Source organism: Macrotis lagotis, chromosome X (genome assembly GCF_037893015.1).
Source record: "Macrotis lagotis isolate mMagLag1 chromosome X, bilby.v1.9.chrom.fasta, whole genome shotgun sequence".
NCBI lineage: Eukaryota > Metazoa > Chordata > Mammalia > Peramelemorphia > Peramelidae > Macrotis > Macrotis lagotis.
Genome location: NC_133666.1, coordinates 440,326,027 through 440,353,166, shown reverse-complemented (window position 1 = coordinate 440,353,166; position 27,140 = coordinate 440,326,027). Strand labels below are relative to the sequence as shown.

Here is a 27,140-nt window from a genome sequence, read left to right as displayed (position 1 = left end):
AAGTGACTTGCTCAAGGTCACATAGCTAGGCAATTATTAAGTGTCTGAGTCGGGATTTGAACTTAGGTTCTCCTGACTCCATGGCCAATGCTCTATCCATCTAGCTGCCCCCCATGCAATAAGTTATAAATGTGAAGTGGTAGACAAATTATGAATAATACTTATAAAGTATATCCTATTTCTAAAAGTAATGAATGCCCTAAAATCAACTATTACAAATTCATTGCAAATTTGTATTTCTGCAGTTGAGTATTTCTACATACAGACATTCTTAATGGGTGAGACAAACTTTTGTTGTCAAATATAATGATGCATTATATGGAATGTACAATCATTTCATAGCACTTACCTGAATCCACTAGCTCATTTCTTTTCCTCATAATAACTATATATTTACAGTGATTCTTTATTTCATATCATGTTCAAATGATTAAAAAAATAGACAGACATAAGCAGTTTGCTAATTCGAGATATCTCAACTCCTGACTGGAAATGATACATGGTCAAGCTGATTGTTTTTTAACTTATTGCCAATGATCTAAAAAATACTCAAACACATGATGCTTTTAATTTTTAATTATAGCTGTGACTGGGGTTAGGTTACCTAGAAAGGCCTTGCTAGGAAGGTATCTGGGTGACTCTTATTGGGAAAGAGCAGCAGTCACCCTTGGTTCCTCTCATTTCTTCTTAGTGCTCCTATCCATTCTTATCCCTCACCAAAGAAATCATCACTAATGTTTGTGATGGCAGTGATCTGCCTTTATCAAGGCTGGGTCAACTACTGCCATATCCATTTAATCTAGGATTACCATCCTTTTACTCACCCCAGTTTTCAGTTGGAAGTCCTTCTGCTATGTTGGACCTTTTAGGGTTAATCTCAAAGAACTAGCAAGAAACATTTAAGAGACACTCAACTCAGGAAAGGTGAGTAAGGAAAGAATTTGAAAACAGATGAAAGTTGAGATAGGAAGGTAGAAAGTGAAGAGTAAAACAATATTAAGCTTGAAAAATAGATGAACAAGTAGGATAGACCAACTGGGGATAAAAGAACCAGTCTTACTACCCCATTCCCTAAAAACTGTGTTTATGAATACAATTTAGTTCAACAAATATTTATCAGACTCCTAGTATGTGTAAACCACTACATTAGTTAATTGGGACACAAACGGGTAAGACAACCTGAACAGTTTCTTCCCCTCAGCAAGTTCATGCACTTGGCAGGATGCATGTTCTCAAGTAGAAAAATGAGAGATCTATACAAAGTATTATAAAATAATTCTCTTTCCTATCCACTTGTATCCCTTCTTCCTATTACTTAGTTTCATGAACACTTGTCTGCCTTACTTTAGGAAAATAGTCCTATCCTGGACATGACTCTGATCTTTAAAAACTGAATGAATGGATGAAAAAAACATATGAAACATTTTCAGGTGATTTTGTTTGTTCTGAAATGAGTCTGGACTTCACTTGGTATTTTGAGCTTGTTTTCAGAAATTTCATTTTGTTCTGAAGCATACTAACTGATCTCTTCAAAATAATTAGGATTTGTTTGTCAGAGAAAACCAAAGACCCAAGGAAAATGTGACTGTAAAACATATTGAATAGTGGGTTTGAAACATTCATTACTTTTCTTTATCACATATTTTTTTAAAAGTTAATTTCTTTCTTGGAGTGTAGTGCTTTGATTATTATAAATCTTTTTCATATACCTTATTTTATTTGAGTCCTATAAAAATCTTGTTAAGGCAGGTAGATTTAGCATTTTTATTCCAGTTTCAAATATCCAGAAATTGAATTTCAGAGAAGATAAACTAGTTTGTCTCCAAGGTCTCACAGGTTGTTGGTTATCCTCCTTTTTCATTTTATAAAACTTTTTATTTATTCATTTTTCTAGTTACATGTTATGAAAGTTTTTCAACATTCACTCATGTGTATATGTATATTTTTAAGTTGCATAATTTCCTTCCACCTTCTGTTCTCACCTCCCTCCCCTCAGTGATGAACAGTCAGGTGAATATTGTACAAACACATTGTGTTGAACATGTTTACAAATTAGTCATTTTTGGTTTGAGGAATTAGGATTAAGGGAAAAGAAAGAAAACCATGTGATAGGAAAGAAATACATAAGAGAAATTTTTAAAAATGTGAATATGTGTTCATTCAGATTCTGAAGTTTTTTGTTTTTGTTTTTGTTTTGCTATGTTTTGTTCTTCTTCCTCTGGATGGGAATAGCATTGTCCATATCCAGTCTAATAGGATTGTCCTAACTGTCTGAACTGCTGAGAGCAGCTACATCCATCAATCAAGGTTAATCAACTCACAATGCTGTTGTGAATGTGTGCAATGTTCTCTTGGTTCTGATCCCTTCATTCAGCATCAGATCCTGTAATTCATTCCACACTTCTCTAGAGCCTGACCATTTATAGTTTCTTATAAACAATAGTATTCCATAACTTGTTCAGTCATTCCCCAACTGATATCAGTTTCCTGATTCTTTGCCACTACAAAAAGTTGCTATGAATATTTTGGAACATGTGGGACTTTCCCCATTTTTTAAATTATTTCTTCTGGATATAGGCCTAGTATTGGAATTGCTAGGTCAAAGGGTATGATCAGTTTTATTGCTCTTTTAGCATTGTTCCATATTACTCTCCAGAATGGTTGGATAAATTCACAACTCTATCAACAATGTGTTAATATATCAATCCTTCCACAACTTCTCCAACATTGATCATTTCCCCCCTTTTTTTTCCCATATTAGCCAATCTGATAGGTGTGAAGTAATACCTCATAGTTGTTTTAATTTGTGATTCTCTGATCTGTAATGATTTGGAGATTTTTTCATATGGTTATATATAGCTTTGATTTCTTCATTTGAAAACTGTCTGTTCATAGTGTCTGAGGCTAGATTTGAACTCAGATACTCCTGACTCCAGGGCCAGTGCTCTATCCACTGCACCAGCTAGCTGCCCCCTAGTAATTTAATTTGGATAGAATTGTCATATATACTTTAGAAATGAGGTCTTTATCAGAACCCCTGCCTTTGAAAATTGTTTTCAAGCTTTCTGTTTTCCTTCTAATTTTGGTAGCATTGGTTTAATTATTTTAAATATACTAAGTCAGAATCATCCATTTTGTAATTTAAAATGTACTCTATTTCTTGTTTGGTCATAAATTTCTCCCCTTTCTATAGATCTGACAGAGTATTTCTTGGTCTATTAATTTGTCTATGGTGTTGCACATTATGTCTAAATCCTGTACTCATTTTGATCTTATTTTGGTATAAGGTGTGAGATGTGGATTTATGCCTAGTTTTTGCCATATTATTTTCCAGTTTTCTCAACAATTTTTGCCAATAGTGAGTTCTTAGCCTAGAAGCTAATGTCTTTGGTTGGACAAACAGTAGATTACTGCAGTCATTTACTACTGTTTCTTTTGAACCCATCCTAATCTACCGATCCATTATTCTATTTCTTAACCAATCCCAGGGAGTTTTGATGACTGCTGCTTTGTAGTATAGTTTTAGATCTGGAAAAGTTAGGTCACTTTCCTTTACTTTTATTTTCATTAGTACCCTTGATATCTGATCTTTTGTTACTCTAGATGAATTTTGTTATGATTTTTTTCTAGCTCAGTAAAATAATTATTTGGTAGTTTGATTGGTATGGCACTGATAAGTAATTTAATTTGGATAGAATATTATTTTTATATTAACTCAACCTAGCCATGAACAATTGACATTTTCCCAATTGTTTAGATTTGACTTTATTTATTTATATATGTCATTGTGTTCATGCAATTTTTGGATTTCCCTTGGGAGGTGGATTCCCAAGTATTTAATATTATCTGCAGTTGCTTTAAATGGAATTTCTCTTTCTATCTCTTGCTTTTGAGTTTTGTTTATATATATATATATATGTATATATATATATATATGTATATATATATTAATGCTGATGATTTGTGTGGTTTTACTTTCTATCCTACTACATTGCTGAATTTAATTGTTTCTAGCAAGTTTTTAGATGATTTTCTTGGGTTCTCTAAGTATACCATCATATCATCTACAAAGAGTTAAAATTTTGCTGCCTCACTGTTAATTCTTATTCCTTCAATTTCTTTTTCTTCTCTTATTGCTAAGGCTTACATTTCTTATTCTATATATTTTTTAATTTATTTTTTATTCTCATTTTGTACAAATGGTTTTTTATATTAATAAAATATTCTTGTTTACAATTAAACAAAATACCCCTCCCCTATGAATATAGATAGACTTGCTTGGGTGAAAAAAGTAAAGGGGAGAGAAAAAGAATTAAAATTAAAAAAAATAATAGTAATAATTATAGGTGTAGCCAGGTGGCGCAACGGAGGAAGCATCAGCCCTGGAGCCATGAGCACCTGAGTCCATATCCAGCCTTGTAAACCCAACAATCACCCAGCCATGTGACATGCAAGCCACCCGATCCCCACTGCCCTGCAAAAACCAAAAAGAAGAAAAAAAAAGACCCAAAATAAAATAAAATAATAATAATAGTAGGGGTGGCTGGGTGGTAGACAGATCATTGGCCCTTGATCCAGGAGCACCCGGGTCCAAATCCGGCCCCAGACACCCAAAGATAACCCTGCTATGTGGCCCCAGGCAGGCCACCAAGCCCCACTTGCCCTGCACCCACCCCCAAATAATAATAATAAAATATGTGCTTCAGTCTTTGTTCCAACACCAACAACTCTATCACGGGTGGATCACGTTCTTTATGATAAGTCCATCACAAAAGTTACTTCCATATTTTTCCAACGGTGCCATTGCTGATCGCAACTCCCTCCTTTCTTATTTCTCCACTATCATGTACTATATTTTCTCTCTCCTTTCACTCTGACTCTGCTGTAGGGTCGCTGAGTGGCGCAGCAGACAGATCCCTGGTCCTGGGGCCAAGAAGCCCTGAGCACCCATACCACCCCTCAGGCCCAGAATCCACCTGGCCCTATGGTCCTGGGCAGGCCATCCAATCCCAGCCCCTTGCAAGAAGTAAAAAAAGAAAATGTGTTATATCTGACCACTCTCCCCCCCATGGTCCATCCTCTCCTCCTTTATTCACATCCCCACCCCTTCCCTCTGTCCCCCCCTTCTTACTCCAGATGTCTATACCCCATTGAGTATATTTGCTGTTTCCTCTCCTAGCCACCTCTGATGAGAGCAAAGGTTCCCTCATTCCCCCTTGCCTCCCCCCTTCCATATCATTGCAATAGCTCATTGTAATAAAAAAAATCTTATGTGAAATATCTTTGACTATTCCCCCTCTCCTTTTTCTTTCTCTCATTCCATTTCCCTTTTTTTCTATTGACTCCATTTTTCACCATATTTTATCTTTGAATTCAGCTTTCTTCTGTGCTTCAACTATAAAAGCTCCCTCTACCTGCTCTATTAACTGAGAAGGTTCATATGAATATTATCAGTATCATTTTTCAATACATGCAGTTCATCCTCATTAAGTCCCTCATATTTCCCCCCTCTCCTCCAATCTCCATGCTTCACCTGAGTCCTGTATCTGAAGATCAAACCTTCTGTTCAGCTCTGGCCATTCTGAAAGGAACATTTGAAATTCCCCTGGTTCATTGAAAGTCCATCTTTTTCCCTGGAAGAGGACATTCAGCCTTGCTGGGTAGTTCATTCTTGGCTGCATTCTAAGCTCTTTTGCCTTCCGGTATATTGTATTCCAAGCCCTATGAGCTCCCAATGTAGTTGCTGCTAAGTCCTGTGTGATCCTGACTGCAGCTCCACAATATTTGAACTGTGTCCTTCTGGCTGCTTGTAGTATTTTCTCTTTGACTTGGGAGTTCTGGAACTTGGCTATAATATTCCTAGGGGTTAGTTTTTTGGGATCTCTTTCTTGGGGAGATCGGTGGATTCTCTCCATTTCTATTTTGCCCTCTGCTTCTAGAATATCAGGGCAATTTTCCTGTAGTAATTCTTTCAAAATGATGTCAAGGTTCTTTTCCTGATCATGACTTTCAGGTATTCCAATAATTTTCAAATTATCTTTCCTAAGTCTGTTTTCCGTATCAGTTGTTTTTTTCAATGAGATATTTCACATTTTCTTCTAATTTTTCATTTTTTTGGTTTTGAAGTATTGATTCCTGATTTCTGGTAAATTCATCAATCTCCCTGAATTCTATTCTTTGTCTGAAGGATTTGTTCTCCTCACAGAGTTTTCTTATCTCTTTTTCCATCTGGTCATTTTTGCCTTTTAAAGCATTCTTCTCCTCACTAACTTTTTGAACTGTTTTATCCATTTGACCTAAGCTGGTTTTTAGCATGCTATTTTCTTCAGCATTTTTTTGGATTTCCTTGACTAAGCTGCTGACTTCATTTTCATGTTTTTCCTGAATCTCTCTCCTTTCTTTTCCCAGTTTTTCTTCCAACTCCCTCATTTGATTTTCAAAGTCTTTTTTGAGCTCTGTCATAGCCTGAGCCCAATTTCTGTTTTTCTTGGAGTCTTTAGATGCAGGAGCTTGTGCTTCCTCATCTTCAGACTGAATGTTTTGATCCTTCTTGGGCTCTTTTGCAAAATATTTCTCAATAGTCTTCCTCTTATTTCTCTGCTTGCTCATTTTCCCAGCCTGGGCCTGGTTTTTGGGGTGCTTCCTGAGCTTTTGGGACACTCCCACAAGGGTCTCAGTGTGTGAGACCCTCCTGGTCTGTGGATAAGTGGCCCCCTCTGCCATGGGGCTGAGTTGGGGGGTCCCTGTTGTTCTATGGGGGGGCCTAGACTGGGATCAGGATCTGAATGTGGTCAGAGCCCCAGAGTCCTGTTCCAGGGACAGAGGACAGAAGCACTCTGCAGTCTCTCTTCACTCCCCTCCCTTAGCTCAATGGGCTCATACCGTGGAGGCTCCTGCTTACTGGCTCTGCCTGCTTCTGTTTCCTGGATCAGGGCTGGGGAAAGACCAAGCTGCTGGCTGTGTGCCCTGAGGGCTGGGCTCCATGTGCTCGCTCTGGCAGTGGTCCCCCGCTGTTCCCCCACTTTGTGCCCGGTGCTCCCCCGGGGTGCAGCTCAGGAGACTCCCCTGCTTCTGTGAGCCAAGGCTCCCAGCACCCTGGGGCTGCCTCCGGGAGGCTGAAGTTCTTTCGCTCTGGTGGGCCACCCCTCTGGCGGGCTGCCCCTCCAATCCCAGGGAGCAGACCCTTTCTGCTCTTTTCCAGGTTACCTTGAGTAGTCGAACTGCCTTACTGGGTCCCTTTGTGGGTTCTGTCTCTCGAAAGTTTAGTTAGAGTCCTTAGCTTATGAGTTTTATCAGAGAGCTCCTAAGACTTGATCCCTTCTTGTTGCCGTCTTGGCTCCGCCCCCTCTTATTCTATATTGAATAGTAGTAGTGATAATGGGCATCCTTCTTTCACCCCTGATCTAATTGGAAATGCTTCTAGTTTATCTCAATTACATATATTTGTAGATGGTTATATATATATATATATATATATATATATGTATTGCTTATTATTTAAAGGAAAACTCCATTTATATCTATACTTTCTAGTATTTTTAGTAGTAATGGATGTATTTTTCAGAGCCTTTTTAAGTATCAATTGAACTAATTATATGATTTCTATTGGTTTTGCTAATGATGTGTTCAATTATGTTGAGTATTTTCCTCAATATTGAACAATCTCTGCCTACCTGGTATAAATCCTACATGATCATGATATATTATAATAGTAATACCTTGCTGAAATCTTGTTCAAATTTTATTTAAGATTTTTGCATCAGTATTCATTAGGGAGACTGGTCTATAATTTTCTTGGCCTGTTTTGGTTCTTCCTGGTTTAGGTATCAGCACAATATTGGTGTTATAAAAGGAATTTGGCAAAACCCCCTCTTCTATTTTTTAAAATAGTTTTTGCAGAATAGGAATTAATTATTCCTTAAATGTTTGGTAGAATTCACTTGTAAATCCATCTGGACCTGGAGACTTATTCTTAGGGAGCTTATTGATGGTTTCTTTAATTTCTTTTTCTGAAATAGGATCATTTTAAGTATTTTTATTTCCTTTTCTTTTAATCTGGGCAGTTTGTATTTTTGAAAATACTCATTCATTTCACTCAGATTTGTTGGCATACAGTTTGGCAAAATAGTTCCAAATTATCTTTTAGATTTTCTCTTTGATGGTGGTTAGTTCACCATCTTCATTTTTTATATTGATAATTTGATTATCTTCTTTCTTTTATTAAATCAGATTAACTAGAGGTTTATAAATTTTATTAGTTTTTTCATAAAACCAATTCTTGATTTTATTTATTAGTTCAATAGTTTTCTTGCTTTTTATTTTATTAATTACTCCTTTAATTTTTAGAATTTCTAATTTGATATTTAATTGTGTGTTTTTAATTTGTTATTTCTCTAATTTTTTTAGTTGCATGTTTATTTTGTTGATTTCCTTTTTCTCTAATTTATTCATGTAAGCATTTAAAGATATACTATATCTCCTGACAACTGTCTTGGCTGTATCCCATTAGTTTTGGTATGTTTTTTTTTTATTGTCATTATCTAGGATGAAGTCATTAATTCTTTCTATAAATTTGTTGTTTGATCCACCCATTCCTTAAAATGAGATTATTTAGTTTCCAATTAGTTTTAGGTCTGTCTCTCCATGGGCCATTATTGCATGTGAGTTTTATTGCATTATGCTCTGAGAAGGATGTATTCTTTATTTTTGCCTTTTTGCATTTGATTATTAGGTTTTTATGCCCTAGTATAAGGTCAATTTTTGTGTAAGTGCCATGTATTGCAGAAAAAAAAATAGTAAATTCCTTTCTATTCCCCAATTTTCTCCAAAGGTCTATCATGCCTAGGTTTTCCAACATTCTATTTACCTCCTTAATTTCCTTCTTGCTTATTTTATGATTAGATTTATTTAAATCTGAGAGTGGAACGTTGAGGTCTCCCACCAGTAGAGTTTTGCTGACTATGCCTTACTGTAATTCATTCAACTTCTCCTCTAAGAATTTGGATGCTATACCACTTGGTACATACATATCTAATATTGAAATTGCTTCATTGCCTATGGTACCTTTTTTTTTTTTTTAGTTTTTGCAAGGCAAATGGGGTTAAGTGGCTTGCCCAAGGCCACACACCTAGGTAATTATTAAGTGTCTGAGACCGGATTTGAACCCAGGTACTCCTGACTCCAGGGCCGGTGCTTTATCCACTGTGCCACCTAGCCACCCTTATGGTACCTTTTAGGAGGATATAGTTTCCATCCTTATCCCTTTTAATGAGATCTATTTTTGCAGCAGCTTTGTCTGAGATAAGGATTGCTACCCTTGTTTTTTTCACCTCAGTTGAAATAAAATATATTTTGCTCCAACCTTTTACCTTTACTCTATATGTATCTCTGCTTCAAATGAGTTTCCTTGTAAATAGCATATTGTAGGATTCTGATTTTTTTAATCCACTCTGCTATTCTCTTATGTTTTATAGGAAAGTTCATCCCATTCACATTCAAAGTTATAATTACCAACTCTTTATTGCCCTCCATGTTATCTTCCCTCTGTTTTTATTTTTACTTTTTTCACTTTATCCATATTCCCCAGTATTTTGTTTCTGAATACTACCATTTTCAGTGTGTTTCCCTTATATCCAACTCCTCTCCCCTTTCCTTCCCTTTTCCCCTCAGCCCCTTCTTCCTTCCCTTCCTTCTGTTAGTTCCTCTTTTCTCACACCCCCTTTCCCCTTTGAATACTTGAAACATAAAATTAATTTAACTGAGAGTGTGTATGTTAACTTTAAGCCAAGTCTGATGAGGGTAAGATTCAGGCAGTTCTTACTTCCTCCCTTCTTCCCCTCTGTTGCAATATGTCCTTTGTATCTCTTTATGTAATGTGATTTCCTCCATTCAGTCTCCTCCATCCTCCCATCTCTTTACTGTTCCCCCTTTTAAGGAAATATTGTTTTTAAATCATTCTATCAGTGTCACAGTTAAGTCATGAGAGTCCATCACTTCTGGCTGAGTATATTCTCTCTAATAGAGTTACAATTCTAGAGTTATGAGAATGTTTCTCCCAGTTGGGGATATAGCCAGTTTCATCTTATTGGATAGAAGTTGTTTTTTCTCTTTACCCTTTTTTAATTTTTTTCAAGGTAATGGGGTTAATCAGCTTTCCCAAGGCCACACAGCTAGGTAATTATCAAATGTCAGGCTGGATTTGAACTCAGGTCCTCCTGACTCCAGGGCTGATGCTCTATCCACTGTATCACCTAGCCACCCCTATTTACCCTTTTTAAAACCTTTTTATGTGTCTCTTGGGTTTCCTGTTTGAAGTCCAGATTTTCTATTTAGCTCTGGTCTTTTCATCCGGAAAAGTTGAAAGTCTCCTATTTCATTAAATGCCCATCTTTTCCCCTGGAAGAGAAGGCCCATTTTTGCCAGACAATGAATTTGTTACTGCATTCCAACCTCCCTTGCTCTTTGGAAAATCACATTCCAGGCCCTTCATTTCCTTAATGTTGATGCAGCCAGGTCCTATGCAGTCCTTACTGTGGCTCCTTGGTATCTAAATTGTTTCTTTCTGACTGCTTGCGGGATTTTCTCTTTTATCTGATAGTTCTGGAATTTGGCCACAATATTCCTTGGTGTTTTTATTTTGGGATACCTCTCTTGAGGGAATTGATTCATTCTTTCTTTTTTTTTAGGTTTTTGAAAGGAAATGAGGTTAAGTGACTTTCCCAAGGCCACACAACTAGGTAATTATTAAGTGTCTGAGGCCAGATTTGAACTCAGGTACTCCTGATTCCAGGACTGGTGCTCTATCCACTGCATCACATGGCCTCCCCTTGATGTATTCTTTCAATAATTATGTTTCCCTTTGGTTCCATGATATCAGGGCAATTTTCCATCACTAAATTCTGTAATATTGAATCCAGGCTTTTTTTTTTTTTTTTTTTTTTTTTTTTTTTTTTTTTTTACTCTTCACTATTTTCAGGGAGCCCAGTGATTCTTAAGTTGTCTCTTTTGGATCTATTCTTGAGGTCAGTGGCTTTGCTGATGAGGTATTTTACATTTTCTTCTATTTTTTTGGATTTTTTGGTTTTGTTTAGCAGATTCTTGTTGTCTCATGACATCATTAGTTTCCACAGACTCCATTCTCTCTCTCTATCTTTTTTTAGGACTTTGTAAGGCAAATGGGGTAAAGTGTCTTGCCCAAGGCCACACAGCTAGGTAATTATTAAGTGTCTGAGACCGGATTTGAACTCAGGTACTCCTGGCTCCAGGGCTGGTGCTTTATCCACTGCACCACCTAACTGCCCCATTTTCTTTTTTAGAGAAGAAATTTTTTCATTTACCTTTTGCAACTCCTTTTCCAATTGGCCAATTCTATTTCTTAAGGAGTTTTCCATTTGTCCAAATGAGGTTTTGAGAGGATTATTTTCTTTTTTCATTTGAACAATTGAGGTTTTGAGAGGATTATTTTCTTTTTGCATTTGTCTATTTGTAGTTTCCAAAGATTTATTTTCTTGTTGCAAGGTGCTAATTTTCTTTTGGATTTCTTTTCTTAAATTTTACAATTGATTTTCAAACTCCTTCCCGATTTCCTCAAGGAAGTCTTTCTGGACTGGAGACTAAATCATATACTCCTCATAAACCCTACATCTCTCTGAGTTAGGGTCTTTGCCCCCCAATGTAGTTTTCTCTGTACCCCATAGCTTTTCTTCATTTTCCTAAGTTCTTGTGTTGGGGGGAGGGGCTGGTTCACAGACCTTTGGTTTTGAGGTCTCTAGAGATTTTGCTCACTGGGGTTAGTAACTCCAAGTGGGTCAGCCAGTAGGGGGTGCTCGTTGCTTTCTCTGGAGTGTCTGTGACCTTGATTTGAGGCCCTCTCCCTAACCCTGGAGGAGATGGGTGGTGTGGCTGGATACTGTTATCTCCCTATTTTGCTGAGGGAGCTCTGCTTCCCATGCCTGAGCCTGAGGTAGGGGTGGGTGGGGGTAGGTGGGATGGGATGTTACTATGCTCTGGGAAGAAGACTCTGCTGAAATGAAAGCATGGAGCCCATGGTCCTTCAGACCAGCTGAGTCCAGTGGATTGATGTCTAGCCACACTCTGTAACTCTGGGAGCTCCTCAATTGCTGTTCCCACAGCCAAAACTTCTGCAGCTTAGTTAGTCCTTGGACCAGGGCTATTTGATCCCAGTCCTTCTTTAAAATTAAGTTATTTAGTTTCTAATTAATTTTTGATTTATCTTTCAATGACCCTTTATTCATATAATTTTTATGGCATCATTATCTGAAAAGTATGCATTTATTATTTCTGCCTTTCTGCATTTGATTATATGTGTTTTTTATGCCCTAGTATATGGTCAATTTTGGTATAGGTGCCATGTACTGCAGAGAAAAGGTATATTATTTTTTATCCCCTTTAAGTTTTCTCCAGAGGTCTATCATATCTAAGTTTTCTAAAATTTTATTCACCCTTTTAACTTGATTCTTGTTTATTTTTTGATTAGATTTATCTAGTTCTGAGAGAGGGAGGATGAGGTCCCCCATTATCAAAATTTTGCTATCTGTGTTTACTTGTCATTCACTCAATTTTCCCTCTAGGAGTTTGGATACTATACCACTAGGGGCATACATGCTGAATCATGATATTGCTTTATTACCTATGGTGCCTTGTAAGAAGATGCAGTTTTATTCTATCTCTTATAATGAAAGCTATTTTTGCTTTTGCTCTGAGATTGGCATTGCTCCTCCTATTTTTTTTACTTCAACTGAAGCATAATATATTTTGCTCCATCCTTTTACCTTTACCCTGTGTGTATCACTCTGCATTAAATGTGTTTCTTGTAAACAGCATATTATAAGATTCTGATTTTCAATCCATTTGGATATCCACTTCCATTTTATGGGAGATTTCATTCTATTCACATTTACAGTTAAGATTACGAATTCTGTATTTCCCTCCATGATATCTTTCCCCATTTATATTTTTCTCTTTCCTTTCCTCTTATTCCTCTTCACCAATGTTTTACTCCCTTTCCCCTTTAACTTTTCTTTTAAAATTTAACTTTCAGTTTATTTTTACTTATATCTTTGCCTTCCCTTTTTTCATTTCCTTCTTCTCTTTTCTTTCCTTTCTCCACTTTCCTATAGAATAGCATAGATTTTTTTAAACCCAAGTGGGGATGTATCTTATTCCTTCTCTGGGCCAAATCTATTGAATATAATTTACTCAGTGTTCACATCCTCCCTTCTTTCCTTCTAATATAATTATCTTTGTGCCTCTTTACTTGGTGTTAGAAGTACTATCAATCAAGCATTATCAATCAAGTACCAACAATCATAGCTGATTGATTGCTTGATTGCTTGAGAAGCTCAAAGTACTTTCAATCAAAGTATAATCACAAATGATTTATTGATTGCTTGATTGTTTGATAAGCATCTTTATCTCATAGTCAATAAGTACCCTCTCCTCTTCTGTCTCATTAAAAATACACTTCTTAAGAGTCATGAATTACATCTAATTATACTCACTTTCATACCCTACCCCCTTTTTAAGTATATACATACAAACCTCATGAGCCAAAGTATCATCCAAAGCCAAATCATTTCATGAACCATTTGTACTTCCCCCTCCAAGCATACTTTCTCTTACACTCCCCCCTTTAGCTCTCCAACCAGGGTACTTAAATCCTTGCTATCTGAAGTATGGATTAAGTTCAAACTTTCAAAGAAGGTTCTCACCCTCTGCCCCCAAATTCACTTCTGATTTAATTAAATATAAAGCCTCAAAGTGCTAAATACTGGGGCAGTCTAAGAGTCTCTTTTAAGAACTTTCAATTTGGGACACCTAGGTGGCACAGTGGATAGAGTACTGGCCCTGGAGTCAGGAGGACCTGAGTTCAATTCTGGCCTAAGACACTTAATAATTACCTAGCTGTGTGGCCTTGGTCAAGCCACCTTACCCCATTGCCTTGCAAAAGCCTAAAAAACCAAAAAAGAACTTTCAATTGATTGTAAGGTATGAGAGACACTGATTCAGGACTGCCCAACATAGGATGCCCTTGTCAGAAAAAAGTGCTAAGTTTTGTGAGCAAAGCAGAAGAACATATGTTTAGAATAATACTCTTCCTTTTCTTCTGGGTATTTTTCCCTTAAATATAGTGATGTCATCTTGGTTCTCTTCAAAGGAAAGACAAGAACCAATCATACCCATATCCTTTAAATCCAGTCTCTTCAATTATATTCAACCCTTTAACTATTCTAAGAGAAATACGATTCTCAAAAGTTGCAAGTTTTATGTCTTCCCTTATAGGTTGTATATACTTTGATAGTCTTGACTAACATTTTTTTTCTTCCCCTTTTCGTTTACCTTTTTATGCATCTCTTGAGTCATGTATTTGGAAATTGAATGCTCTGTTCAGTTCTGATCTTTTTATCAGGAAAATCTGGAAGTCCTCTGTTTCATTGATCATCTCTCTTTTCCCTGACAATATATGATGAATTTTGCAGGGTAGTGAATACTTGATTATAATCCAAGGTCCTTTGCCCTCTGATATATAGTATTCCAGGTCTTCTGGTCCTTCAATTTTGAAACTGATAACTCCTGTATAAGTCTGATTGTGTTGCCTTTGTATTTAAATTGTTTCCTTTTTTGCTGCTTGCAGTATTTTCTCCTTTATTTTAGAATTCTGGAATTTGGTTATGATAGCCCTTTGAGTTTTTATCCTGAGGGTCTCTGTCTGGAAGTGTTTGGTGTATTCTTTCAATGGCTATTTTTTTTTTCTTCTTGCTATAGCATATTTGGACAGTTTTCCCTGATAATTTCCTGCAAGATGTTTTCCAGGGTTTTTTTTTTTTTTTGATTTTGGCTTTGTGGTAACCTATCGATTCTTAAATTATCTTTCTATTTCCTAGGTCATATTTTTTTTCCTAAAAGGTATTTTACATTTTCTTTAATTTTTTCAACCTTTTTACTTTGATGGAGTCTTGTGGTCTCAGAGATTCATTGGTTTCTATTTGTCCAATTCTAATTTTTAGGGTTTTATTTTCTTTGATTAACTTTTGTCTTTCCTTTTTAGTTGATCGATTTTATTTTTTGAAGAATTACATTCTTTTCCCAGTTGGTTATTTTTTACTTTTAAAGGAGTTTATTTCTTTGGTTAATTTTTCATAATTTCCCTAAATGACTCTCATTTCTCTTTCTTCTCTTTTTTGATTTTTAAATTCTGTTTTAAGCTCTTCTATGAGCTTCTGAATTTGAGTACAATTCATAGACTCTTTTTAAAAACAATTATGTATTCATGGCAATGAGGTTGAGTGACTTGCCCAAGGTCACACAGCTAGGTATTTATTAAGTGTCTAAGGCAGGATTTGAACTCAGGTCCTTCTGACTCCAGGGACGGTGCTCTATCCATTGTGCAACCTAGCTTCCCCCTAATTCATAGGCTTTTTTGAGACTTTCCACTGTTTTCTTCTTCCAAGGTGGCATTATTATCATCTTTATCTGCATAGTAGTTTTCTATAGTGAGTACTCTTTTAGCATTTTTCTTCATCTTGAAATTTTGGAGCTCTAATTCTTGGGGTATAGAGAGTATAGACTCAAGATTTTTAGGCTGGGGTTGAGATCTGATACCTGGCTTGTCATTTGCCAATATGTTTCCTATGTAGTCCAGGCACTACCTTTGCAGAGATTTGTTTTCTCCTTTATGTCTGCCTATGCAGTAGTTTGTTCCCAACCCAGTCCTGTCTTTTGCCCCAGTGTTACCAGGGTTCAGACTTTGTTTGGGGTTGGGACCCTCTCTGCTGACTTGTTATATAGCTGTTGGGACCTATGCTGTTGTCAAACTATCAGGAGCTGGACTGCCCTGTGACTAAAAGCCTCAGACTGGCTTTCATGTTTTCCTGCCTTGCTGCACTATACTTTCCCTTTCTCCCCAAAGAGACAGACCCTCACTGAAGACCCTCCACAATGTCTACCATTGAAAACTTCTTTGGATCTTGTCTTTTTTTTAGTGGGATCCGTAGCTTTAATATCTGTGCAGAGGTTTCATTTATCTTTGGTAGGGAAAAGCTCCGGTAGCATGCTAGCTTCATGCTGCCATCTGATTCCACCTGTCCTTTATTCTTGAAGAAGACCATGACATCAGAAAGGAGATGCTATGACGTGCACATGAACTGGATTTGAGTGAGAGGGTGCCGTGACAAGTCATCAGTCTCACTTTCTCCTTTGGAACCATATGGGTCCAGTGTCCAGATATGAATCAGGATGGCTAGTGATGGCCCTGGATGTGAGGCAATCAGGGTTAGGTGACTTGCCCAAGATCACACAACTATTAAATGTTTGAAGTCCGATTTGAACTCTGGATCTCTTGACTCTCTAGCTCCCTCAGAGCTAGGTGACCCAGAGGATAGAGCACTGGCCTTGGAGTTAGGAAGATGGGAGTTGGAATCCAGCCTCAAACACTTAACACCTCCCTGATGTCATGGCAGTAATTGGGAGAATACCAAGTCTTCTCACTTTACATTAAGTGTTCATTCACTGTAATATTTCAATTTGGGGAATGAACGCAGTGTATTAACTATTTATACATGATTTTAGTTTTCAAAAGACAATTTAAAATATTTTATTTTTTACAACAATTTCTCTTCCCAAATATTCTTCCATCCCCTGCATAAGCCCTCCCTTGGAACAAATAATTGAGCATAGTAAATCAAAATGGCTGTGCCCCTCTCCCCCTTGCCTCATTTTGCAAATAAGGAACCTAAGGCACTGAGGTTAAATGAGTTACCAAGGACCACACAGCTACTAAGTGTTTATGCCTGAATTTGTACCCAGTCTTCTAGATTCCAAGTCTAGTGCCCTAGCCATTGTGCCATGCTTCTCCCATACTTCTAGTTTCTCATGTTTCTTTCGCCAGCTGTCTTCTAAGGTCATGATTGACCATGCCATTGTTCTAGTCTTAGAAAACAATTTTCAAAGAATCACAGACTCTTTAAGTTAGAACTTCAAGGTTATCTAGTCAAACTCACATCTCATCTAGAATTGTTACTATTGCTGTGCCCATTCTGGTCATTTTATCTCTGCTTGAAGATGACCAGTGACCAATTTATCACTTCTTGAGGTAGTTCATTCTGCTTTTTTTTGGCTCTGATTTTTGAAAGTGTGTTACTATTTTGGACTAAAAAGATGCCTCTTTGCAGTTTCCCCTATTTTTCATATTTCTGCTTCTAGGGTCAAGTAGAACAAATCAAATTTTTATTGAATATATTATCCCTTAAAATATTTCAAGGTAACCTTTCATGTCCCCTCAAAACTTCCTTATATTAATCACTTCTATTTTCTCTATCAATTATTGTATAAAATCATCCCCAGATCTTACTCCATTCTGATCATTCTTCTCTGGAAGATCTGTCCTTTGTTATCACTGTCCTTCCCAAAATATGTGTTGCAAACTGAATTTTAAATGATATCCAAGAAGAGACAAAAATGGAAACATTATATTTTTTATTGTTTACTTTCTTAGCTAATGGGTTTCTTTTTTAATTTACAAAATTTCTTGTTAAATAAAATAAATTATTTAAAAATAAATTATTACAATAAAATAGAATAAATTTGGGGCGGCTAGGTGGCACAGTGGATAAAGCACCGGCCCTGGAGTCAGGAGTACCTGGGTTCAAATCCCGTCTCCGAAACTTAATAAATACCTAGCTGTGTGGCCTTGGGCAAGCCACTGAACCCCGTTTGCCTTGCAAAAACCTAAAAAATTAGAATAAATTTTAAGTTATTAAAATTTGTTTATCACTTTTTAAATATTTTGTATTTCTCAATATTTCCCCCAGAGACATCATCTATAATGAATAGAGAAAAAAATTTAGTAAACAATGTATTAAGAAGTTCGGAATTATATAAAGTATTACATACAACTAATCTCCTACTTCTACAGAGAATGAAGGAGGATGAATTTTCATTAGTGTCTTTAACACCAAACATTTGTGGTTGATCTTTATATTTACATTGTTAAGGTTATTATGCCTGGTTCTGTCTACTTCACTATGTCTCAGTTCATAGAAATCTACCTAGGCATCACTATAGTCATCATATACATTATTTTTTAAAGCACAGCAATAATTTAACTTTACATTCCTCTAGTGCAACTTAGTTAACCAATTTTCAGTCTATGAGCACTGATATTGTTTCTTCTTTGATCTTATCAAAAATGCTATACATATATGCGGGCCTTTCTTTTTTCATTGATCTTCAAGACACTTAGCAATGGGATCTCTGGGTTAGTATATGGACATTTTTGTAATTTTCTTCACATTATTCTAGACTTCCTGTGACATCAAGTCACAGGATATGGCTTGTGGGATTTTTTTTATTGATAAATAATCATTTAAATAGAAGCAGTTTAGATTCTCAAATTTCATAAAAGATTAGTATTCTGAAGGCAAAGAATCAATATTAGTGAGCTAGTAAATAAATGCTTTTATTATATAACAGAGTAAGATTCAAGAAAAGCACTGATAAATCTTATCAATAATGATAATGTATTCTCTTATCTCCTCTCTTTTTTGTTCTTCAGCCAACTCCAGAAACATTTGGTGAGTCATCTTCTATTGACTTTTATTCTGCAATACTTTCAATGATCCATGAAGACTAGATGGTGCAGTTGGTAAACTAATGGATTTGAAGTCAAGAAAATCTGATTTCAATTTCTATTTCAGATACTTCCTACCTATGTGACCATGGACAAGTTACTTTACTTTTTTTCCAACTCTGTAAAACGGGCATAATACCATCTACCTCACAGGATTGTAGTGAGGCTCAAATGATATAAAATGCATAAAGCATTTTGAAATATTTAACCTACCATAAAAGTTTTAATTATTATTAGTATTATTCCTCCACAGGAGGTATATTATATATTAAATAAGATATTATATAATATATATATATTATATAATACCTCTATATTTAAGTGATGACTTCATGAGGGTATGTATCCTACACTTTATCACTTGGTGGTCCACCCCCAAGAAGAAACCTCTTCAAATTTAGCTGGTCCTTTGACCACAGACTGTTAGACCTTCAAATAGAGGCTTTGAGAAAATAGGGTCAAATCCAGATCAAGCTGAGACATCAGCATATGAATTACTGAGGGAATTCTAGTATCATTTGTGTGGGAGTGATGATCAACATTAATGGACTTGCTCATACTAACAGGGCAACAATCAGGCACAATTTTGGGGTACCTGTGATGGAGAATGCCATCTGTATCTTGAGAAAGAATTGTGGAGTTTGAACAAAGACCAAAGACTATTACCTTTAATTAAAAAAATGTTATCTTATTATGTAATTCTGCTATATCTCCTACTTAGGTTTCTTCCTTAAGGATATGATTTTTCTCATCATATTCAACTTACATCAGTGAATACCATGGAAACAACATGAAGGCTAACAGACTACCTTATGTGGGGATGGGGGAGGGAAGATTGGGAGGAAAACTGTAAAATTCAAAATAAATAGAATCATTTTAAAAAATAAATTAAAAAATAAATATCAAAAAAGAAAGAAAATGATCTCTGCATTGCAACCAATATCAACCCTTATGAATGCTTGAGTACTCAAAAGCTGAATAATACTCTATGTACCTTGGCATAACTGCAATAATCTGAGACTATGTAATTGTGATAGGTCACACTGTTTGAGTGGTGACAATAATAACAATAACAATTCATTGTATTTATATAGTATTTTGAGGTTTGTGGAGCACTTTATGCTTTATCTGATCTTCACAACAATTTAATGATGTAGGGGAAGGGGGAAGGATTAAGTATTTAGACTCCTATGTGACAGGCTCTGTGTTAAATGCATTACAAATATTTTCTCATTTAATAGCCTCTTCCTAATATGTATTTGCCAATTAGGTAGATGCTAATATCATTCCTACTTAACAGATAAGAAAACTGAGGCTAAGGGATATTAAGGAATGTTTTCAAAATCAAACAGTTGGAAAGATCTGAAATCAGATCTGCCTCACTCTAAGTGCTTTATGTCATTTTACCTACTCAAATAATAAAGAAGAATTTTCTTCATAATGATTTTTTTCATATCATCTAAATATTATGAGTTGGACAGGCTGATTTTTTTTCTGTCAAACTTCATGGCTCTACCAGAAAGAAAATTACAGCTGATAAGATAGTTCAGATTGGATTGACAAAATAATATATTCTGCTCCTATTCTGCTAAACTAATATGAAGTCATAAGACCAATCTTGATTTCTGTTCCCTATGATTTTATAATGGAATGCAGGCTTGACCTGGATGTTTTTTGTCCACATGATTTACTAAAAGCTCTAGTCTGTGTTGAAGTGACAACAGATGGGCAAATCAAGGTTGACTGCATCAGCCTGCAACATTTGTTTCCAATTTGGTTCCAATTAAGTGAATCCTCTCTCTGAGTCAATAGAACCTCTTCCAAGACTGGCTTCCATCTTACAGAAAAGGAGCCATTTGTTATTAATTGTATTTATTTAGCCTAAAGTCAGCCAATGTTCAAGTGAAATAGGAAAACAGAATATATGATGTGGCCCTAGCAGGATAGGCTATGATTTGTAATGAAGTAACCTTAAGATTTTCTCTCCTCTAAAAAAATTTTAGTCCAAGATTGACCATGACTTCTCTGTCTTTGTGTTTATAGAAATCGATATAGATGGTGGCAAGTACAATGACATATTTGAAATCAATGAAGGTTCGTGGATTTCTTTCTTTTGAAAACCCCACATTCTGGTGTAGGGTCTTACTAATTTGCTAATGTCAGATTTTGTCTTTCCACTTAGCTTTGGGACTCGACCTTTTGGAGGGAGATATCATCCTTGATAAGGTGAGTTGGCATGCTGCAGTGATATCCATGTTTCTACTGGCCAATGGGAGCTAAAATACTGTCTCTCTAGTGAGGAGGGTATGCCAACCCTAATCATCGAAGGTGGCACAGAATCAGTGGGAATCATTTAGCAATACACAAGGCATCAAAACAAATTGTGTTGGGAAAAATTGGCTTGAATCATAGTATCATCTTTCCCTATTGTGATTTACTGCAAATTAGTTAACCACATGTAGTTAGATTCTATAGTAATACAAACTTAAGACGTTTAAAAATTTTGTTGATAACTTGTATTTTTTACATAATTTTGATTTCTAAATATATACCTTTCTTCCTCTCCTGCCAATCTAACCATCACAGAATAGCATACTGAGACTTGCATCTTCTGCTCAGGACAGCATATTACCTGATGAAAAGCTATTTGGGGCTAGGGTAACCACCATCCCCAAAGCAACCACTTCCATCTGTACCAGTACAAGGCATCTTCTACTGCCTGCTGCCAGTCAACTCCCATGAGATACTTCTCGACTCCACCTTAGTTATACAAAAAAAGATAGTCATACCTTTGATCTTACCATCGTTCACAAATGAACCACTTCTTTGTTCAAGAATTTTGAAATTCCCTTATCCAATCATAATGTATTACTTTTCACCCATCTCTTTGCCTTCCCTTGCATAACTGTATTCTGCACAATTCTCAGTTCTCCCTCCCTCTAACTCATGCTTTGATCACTTTCTTTTCTTCATCTTCATTTCTTGGTGAATCAATTCAACTCTATTCTGTCCTTCTCTTGTGAATCCCTAGCCTCTTTAACATATTGCTGATTATTCCTAGTCAAATCGCAGCCTTGAACCATTTCCACCATTCGTTACTTTCACAGTTATTCATATATAGCTGGATGGAGGTGGAGAAAAATCATACAATTGCTCTTATTGGATCCTCTCCAAATTTCTGTTCTATAACCTTAATTGGACTCTTACTATTAGATAATCTCAATATGACTCCCTTATCAATTCACTATTTCACTCTCCATAGCAGCTCTTCCAAAATTTTTTATCCATTCTCTAAGTTCCCATCTTCTGCTTTTTGTAGCTAAATTCCTAAAAAAAAGTTGTTTACAGGGGCAACTAGGTGACACAATAAATAGAGCACTGGCCCTGAATTAAGATGACTTGTGTTCAAATCTGGCTTCTGACATTTACTGATTGCTTGATCCTGGGCAAGTCACCTAACCCCATTGCCACAAAAGCAATATATTAAAAAAACCAACCAGTCTACAATAGATGCTTTCTTTCTTCTTCCTCTCACTCTCCTCTTAACCCCTGGTCTTCCACATTATATCTCTTTATTCTTACTAATAATCTCTTACTTGTCAAACCTAATGACCCTCAAGATGTTCCCTCTTTTAATTATTTCCTATTTATGTTATATATAGTCTGCATATTGCCTACCCTATTAGTTTACATGTTCCTTGACAGGGCTTTTTTGATTTTTTGGGTGTCTCTAGCCCTAGAATGTAGTAGATACTTAAAAATATGTATTTATTTATTGATTAATTTTGTAACAAAGGATAAAAAGGGGGGGAAGGGAAACAATTCAGCAAAGTATCCAACACTCCAACTGAGTCTGGCAGTGGATGTCTTGTTCATACCCAAAATGTTCCACCTTGATAGGGAAGGGAAAGATGGGTACATTTTCTCATTTTTTTTCCAGGACTAAACTTCATAGACATTATACTTACATACATATATAATTGTATGTATAAGATATATATGTATATATATATATATATATATATATATATATATATATAATAAGTTTATACCAGGTTGTCAACCTACAAGCTTTTAGCTATATCATAAAACTTCATCAATTCAGATAAACTGAAAAAAGGGCAGTTAAAATTATGGGCTCTGAAATAATGCAGTCCAATTGAATGAATTTTTGCTGTAATTTTCTACTTACATAAAATTACTTCACTAAACTGGGTGCAAGAGTCTTCATTTCAACTTTTCTTCCAATGGCGATTGTGTTTCTCTTATAATCATTGTGAGATCTAAGCCTTGCATACTTCTTTTCTAAAATGTCCTACCAAAAATCACTGCTACAGATGCATTATTCTCCTGCTGATCGCTTACAGAATTGCTAAAAAGTTATCTTGACACATACAAAATGATGTTTCTCCTGATAGTTGGGAGATGCCTGAACTGCTTTCCTTCTCAGAACAAACAGCTATTCTCCAAGTTTCTAATTAATCTCAGGTTAAAGTTTTTTCTTTTTCCTTTTTTAGACAGCCAGAAATGCCATTGCAAATGATTGCTTTAAATGGCCTACTACCATCCCTTATGTCTTTGATGATACTCTGGGTAGGTATATCATTTTGGAGAGTTCTTGTTCTTTTACCCTCTATCTTAGACTGTGACTTGATTCAGACGCCAGGTTATAGGTGACAGGAGCTGTTGAGTTTGGAACCTCTTTAGTTGAAGACGAATTTTTTTTCATCTCAAGATGGAAGTGGGCTGTGGAGAGCAATGAAGGCAGATAAGAAAAAAAAACCATAGATCTATCTAAGTTGTTCGATTTCATAAAATAAAGTCATTATGACTAAGGTCTTTCCAAGTTCTAACGATTTCTAAATCTATAACCTATAGATATATGACCTTTCCCTAAAGTTAGTGAAATGTAAGACTGAGTTAGTGTACATTGGTTATAATTACTCAGTCATCCAAATACAAATATGTTAGAACCCAAACTGTTTATTGTTATATTTGGAATTTCCTAAGATTGGGGCAACTTGTAATAATTTTCCTCTCCTTCCTATGGATGTAAAGAATCAGTATGTTGTAATGGAAAGAGCACTAAATGGAATCCAAGGGCTTCAGTTCAAATCCTATGTCATTTACTACTTGGGTGTCATTGGGCAGTAATAATTGTAGTAGTCACATTTTATGATTTTCAAGATGATTTATAAATTTTTTTCATTTGATCCTCATAATAACCCTTGTAGTTGCTATTATTATCTTCATTTTACAAATGAGGAAACTGAGGCAGAGTTGATCTAAGCTATTATAGTAACCAGGGTTACATAACTAGTCAGTATGTAAGTCTGGATTTGAACTCAGGTCTATTTTATCCCCAGACCCAGCTCTCTATCCACTCCACCACTTGGCAGTCAAAGAAATCATCACTGACATTATCTTTCTGGTCTTCAGTTCCTCATCTGTCAAACAGGAGAATTGGAGTATATGATCACTCAGATCCCTTTTAGTTCATATGAAATAAGTATAAGATGGATGTTAACAGAGATCTTTCTTTGTACCCACTTACGTTCTTTTAAATTACTTCATGTTTGCCCTTGCAGGAAAGCATTCCTCTGATTCCTCCTTATGGTAGTATTCTCAAGGTTTATATTAATGCCACAGAAGTAATAACTGATTTTATCACAGTGGAAATCTTTCTCATTTGAGAATTATAACAGTCTCTCTGTCATGTAAAGACCAGTTTGGCTAAGGTCAGAAAGGTTCTTTATCAGGTTATCTGCAAAGTGATGAACTCAGCAGTGACAGAAGACCACTAACTAAGCTATGAAGGAGTTATGACTTACGGAGGGCATGATCTTATGGTCAAAATAACAGACTTGGAAGTATTCAAAGGTTTGAAGTAAAATTATAGCTCAAAGCCCTCTATAGGGCTGCAAGCTTCATAAGGGCAAAGACTATGGCTTATGCAAATTTTATATCTCTTAGAGTCTGAAGATTATGCTTCAAATTGTGGGTGCTTAATAAATTATAATTGCTAATAATAAATGTATCCCAAGTAAATTAAGATATCAGATTTTTAATGATAGGATGCTCTATCTTTTTTATTTATTTTTATTTTTTAAATATTTATTTATTCTCATTTTGTACAAATAATGTTTTTTATAAGTAATAAAATATTCTTAAGAGTAAAAAAATACCCCCCCCAAAATATAGACTCATTTGAGCGATAAAGTAAAGGGGAGAGAAAAAATTAAAATTAAAAAAAAATAACAGTAATAATTGTAGGTATGGCCAGGTGGTGCAATGGATGGAGCACCAGCCCTGGAGCCAGGAGTACCCGAGCCCATATCGGGCCCCAAACACCCAACAATCACCCAGCCATGTGACATGCAAGCCACCCCAACCCCACTGCCCTGCAAAAACCAAAAAAAAGAAAAAAAAAGACCCAAAATAATAGTAGGGGTGGCTGGGTGGTGGACAGAGCATTGGCCCTTGAGCTAGGATCACCTGGGTCCAAATCTGGCCTCAGACACCCAACGATCACCCTACTATGCAGCCCCAGGCAGGCCACCCAGCCCCATTTGCCCTTCACCCCCCCCCCCCCAAATAATAATAAAAAAATGTGCTTCAGTCTTTGTTCCAACACCAACAACTCTGTTGTGGATGTATTACATTCTTTATGATAAGTCCATCACAAATGTTACTTCCATATTTTTCCACCATTGCCATTGCTGATTGCAACTCCCTCCTTTCATATTTCTCCACTACCATGTACTATATTTTCTCTCTCCTTTCACTCTGACTCTGTTGTAGGGTAGCTGACTGGCTCAGCAGACAGATCCCTGGCTCTGGGGCCAAGAGGCCCCGAGCCCCGCTACCATCCCTTAGGCCCAGTATCTACCTGGCCCTATGGTCTTGGACAGGCTGGATGCTCTATTTTTAAAAATATTTGTCTTTGAATATATATGTATATTTATGTACATGAAAGTGAAAATTGAAGAAATTAGAAGATTTTGAGGAATTTATGTTGAGGTTTGATAATCCAAGAATGGTACTCTTATACTGTTATTGATGGAGATGTTCCAGTTTGGATCCCATGAACTCAATGATGAGAGTTCTAAGCTATGTGCACCCTCCCATCCTGTGGGGAATTACCTTCTGGAGAATAGATCTCTAGATCTCTTGGCATTGTATAAATACAAATATGATCCTTGGGTTTTTGATCTATTCTCTCTTCTTTTTGATACCTGATCAACCCCTCCCCCCTTTTTCCTTCTGGATAATATATATTAAAAGGAAATCTCATCCATAAGTCATTTCTTGGTAAAATGTATAGCCCATATACTCATATTTCTTATCTCTCCACTGAAGTTTGTATCACTCACAGTATTGATTCGTTGAAGATCGTGATATTCCATGATCAGTTGCAATTAGCATCCTTTGGGTGATGCAAAAAATGTGTTGATGAAATGTTCATTTTGGGGTCAAGGAGAAGCTTAGGATATTTGAAAGTGCTACCAAATACAACCTAAAATGGTAGAAATGATCTACCAAATGCAACTTAGTCTGTTTTCTTTCTCCTCTTTAGTTCTATACTCATTTTATTGTCACTATTTTTTAATGCACTGTCTATCCATCTCCATGTGATATTATAAATATTATACAGGCTTTTTTCAATTGGACTTTCTAGTGTAAATTTAGCAACTGATCTTTTTTTTATTTTTATTTTTTAGATTTTTTTCAAGGCAAACGGGGTTAAGTGGCTTGCCCTAGGCCACACAGCTAGGTAATTATTAAGTGTCTTAGACCAGATTTGAACCCAGGTCCTCCTGACTCCAGGGCCGGTGCTTTATCCACTACGCCACCTAGCCGCCCCACTGATCTTTTTTTGGAATTACTGTGGATCTCATAGCAGCCAATGGAGAATTTTATGTCATCTTAATATATTTTATTAAAAACCATTACTTAAGTTATGATTTGAATTAACAAATGTTGGTAGGACAATTTTTTTGCACTAATAAATGAAGCAAGCTTTTGTAATCTCTATACCCTTCCAACTATTTTAAGACTTTGTGGTAGGTATATACAATAGGAAAAATATTTGTTAAAAACTGCCTCTTCCGGGAGACTAGGTGGCACAGTGGATAGAGCATGGGCCCTGGAGTCAGGAGGACCTGAGTTCAAGTCCAGCCTCGGATACTTAATAATTACCTAGCTGTGTGACCTTGGGCAAGTCACTTAACCCCATTGCCTTGCAAAACAAAAAAACTAAAACAAAAGACTGCCTCTTCCCGTTTCCTATTTTCAACAATGATATCAAAGAGGAAAGGAAGATTGCATATTTTCATAAAAATTTTACAGAAATAAGGAAGCAAATGTGGATCAGTAGTTCTTAATATTTTCTTAGTTGTCTTTTGAGGTAGGAATTATATTGTCACTTTTTTTCTTTTATATTCTCTCTCATCCGAGATATATTGAAAATCAAACCCTCAATGCTTACAGAATA

At 36.1% G+C, this 27,140-nt stretch overlaps 1 protein-coding gene across 1 annotated transcript in view; it reads left to right on the top strand.

The window, feature by feature from the left end:
- LOC141499236 (meprin A subunit beta-like) overlaps positions 1-27,140 on the top strand; it is a 64,806-nt gene that overhangs the window by 8,081 nt on the left and 29,585 nt on the right. The window contains 4 exon segments of the mRNA XM_074202067.1: positions 18,572-18,590; positions 20,650-20,740; positions 20,829-20,872; positions 23,164-23,239. Of these exon segments, the coding sequence (XP_074058168.1) occupies positions 18,572-18,590; positions 20,650-20,740; positions 20,829-20,872; positions 23,164-23,239 (230 nt within the window).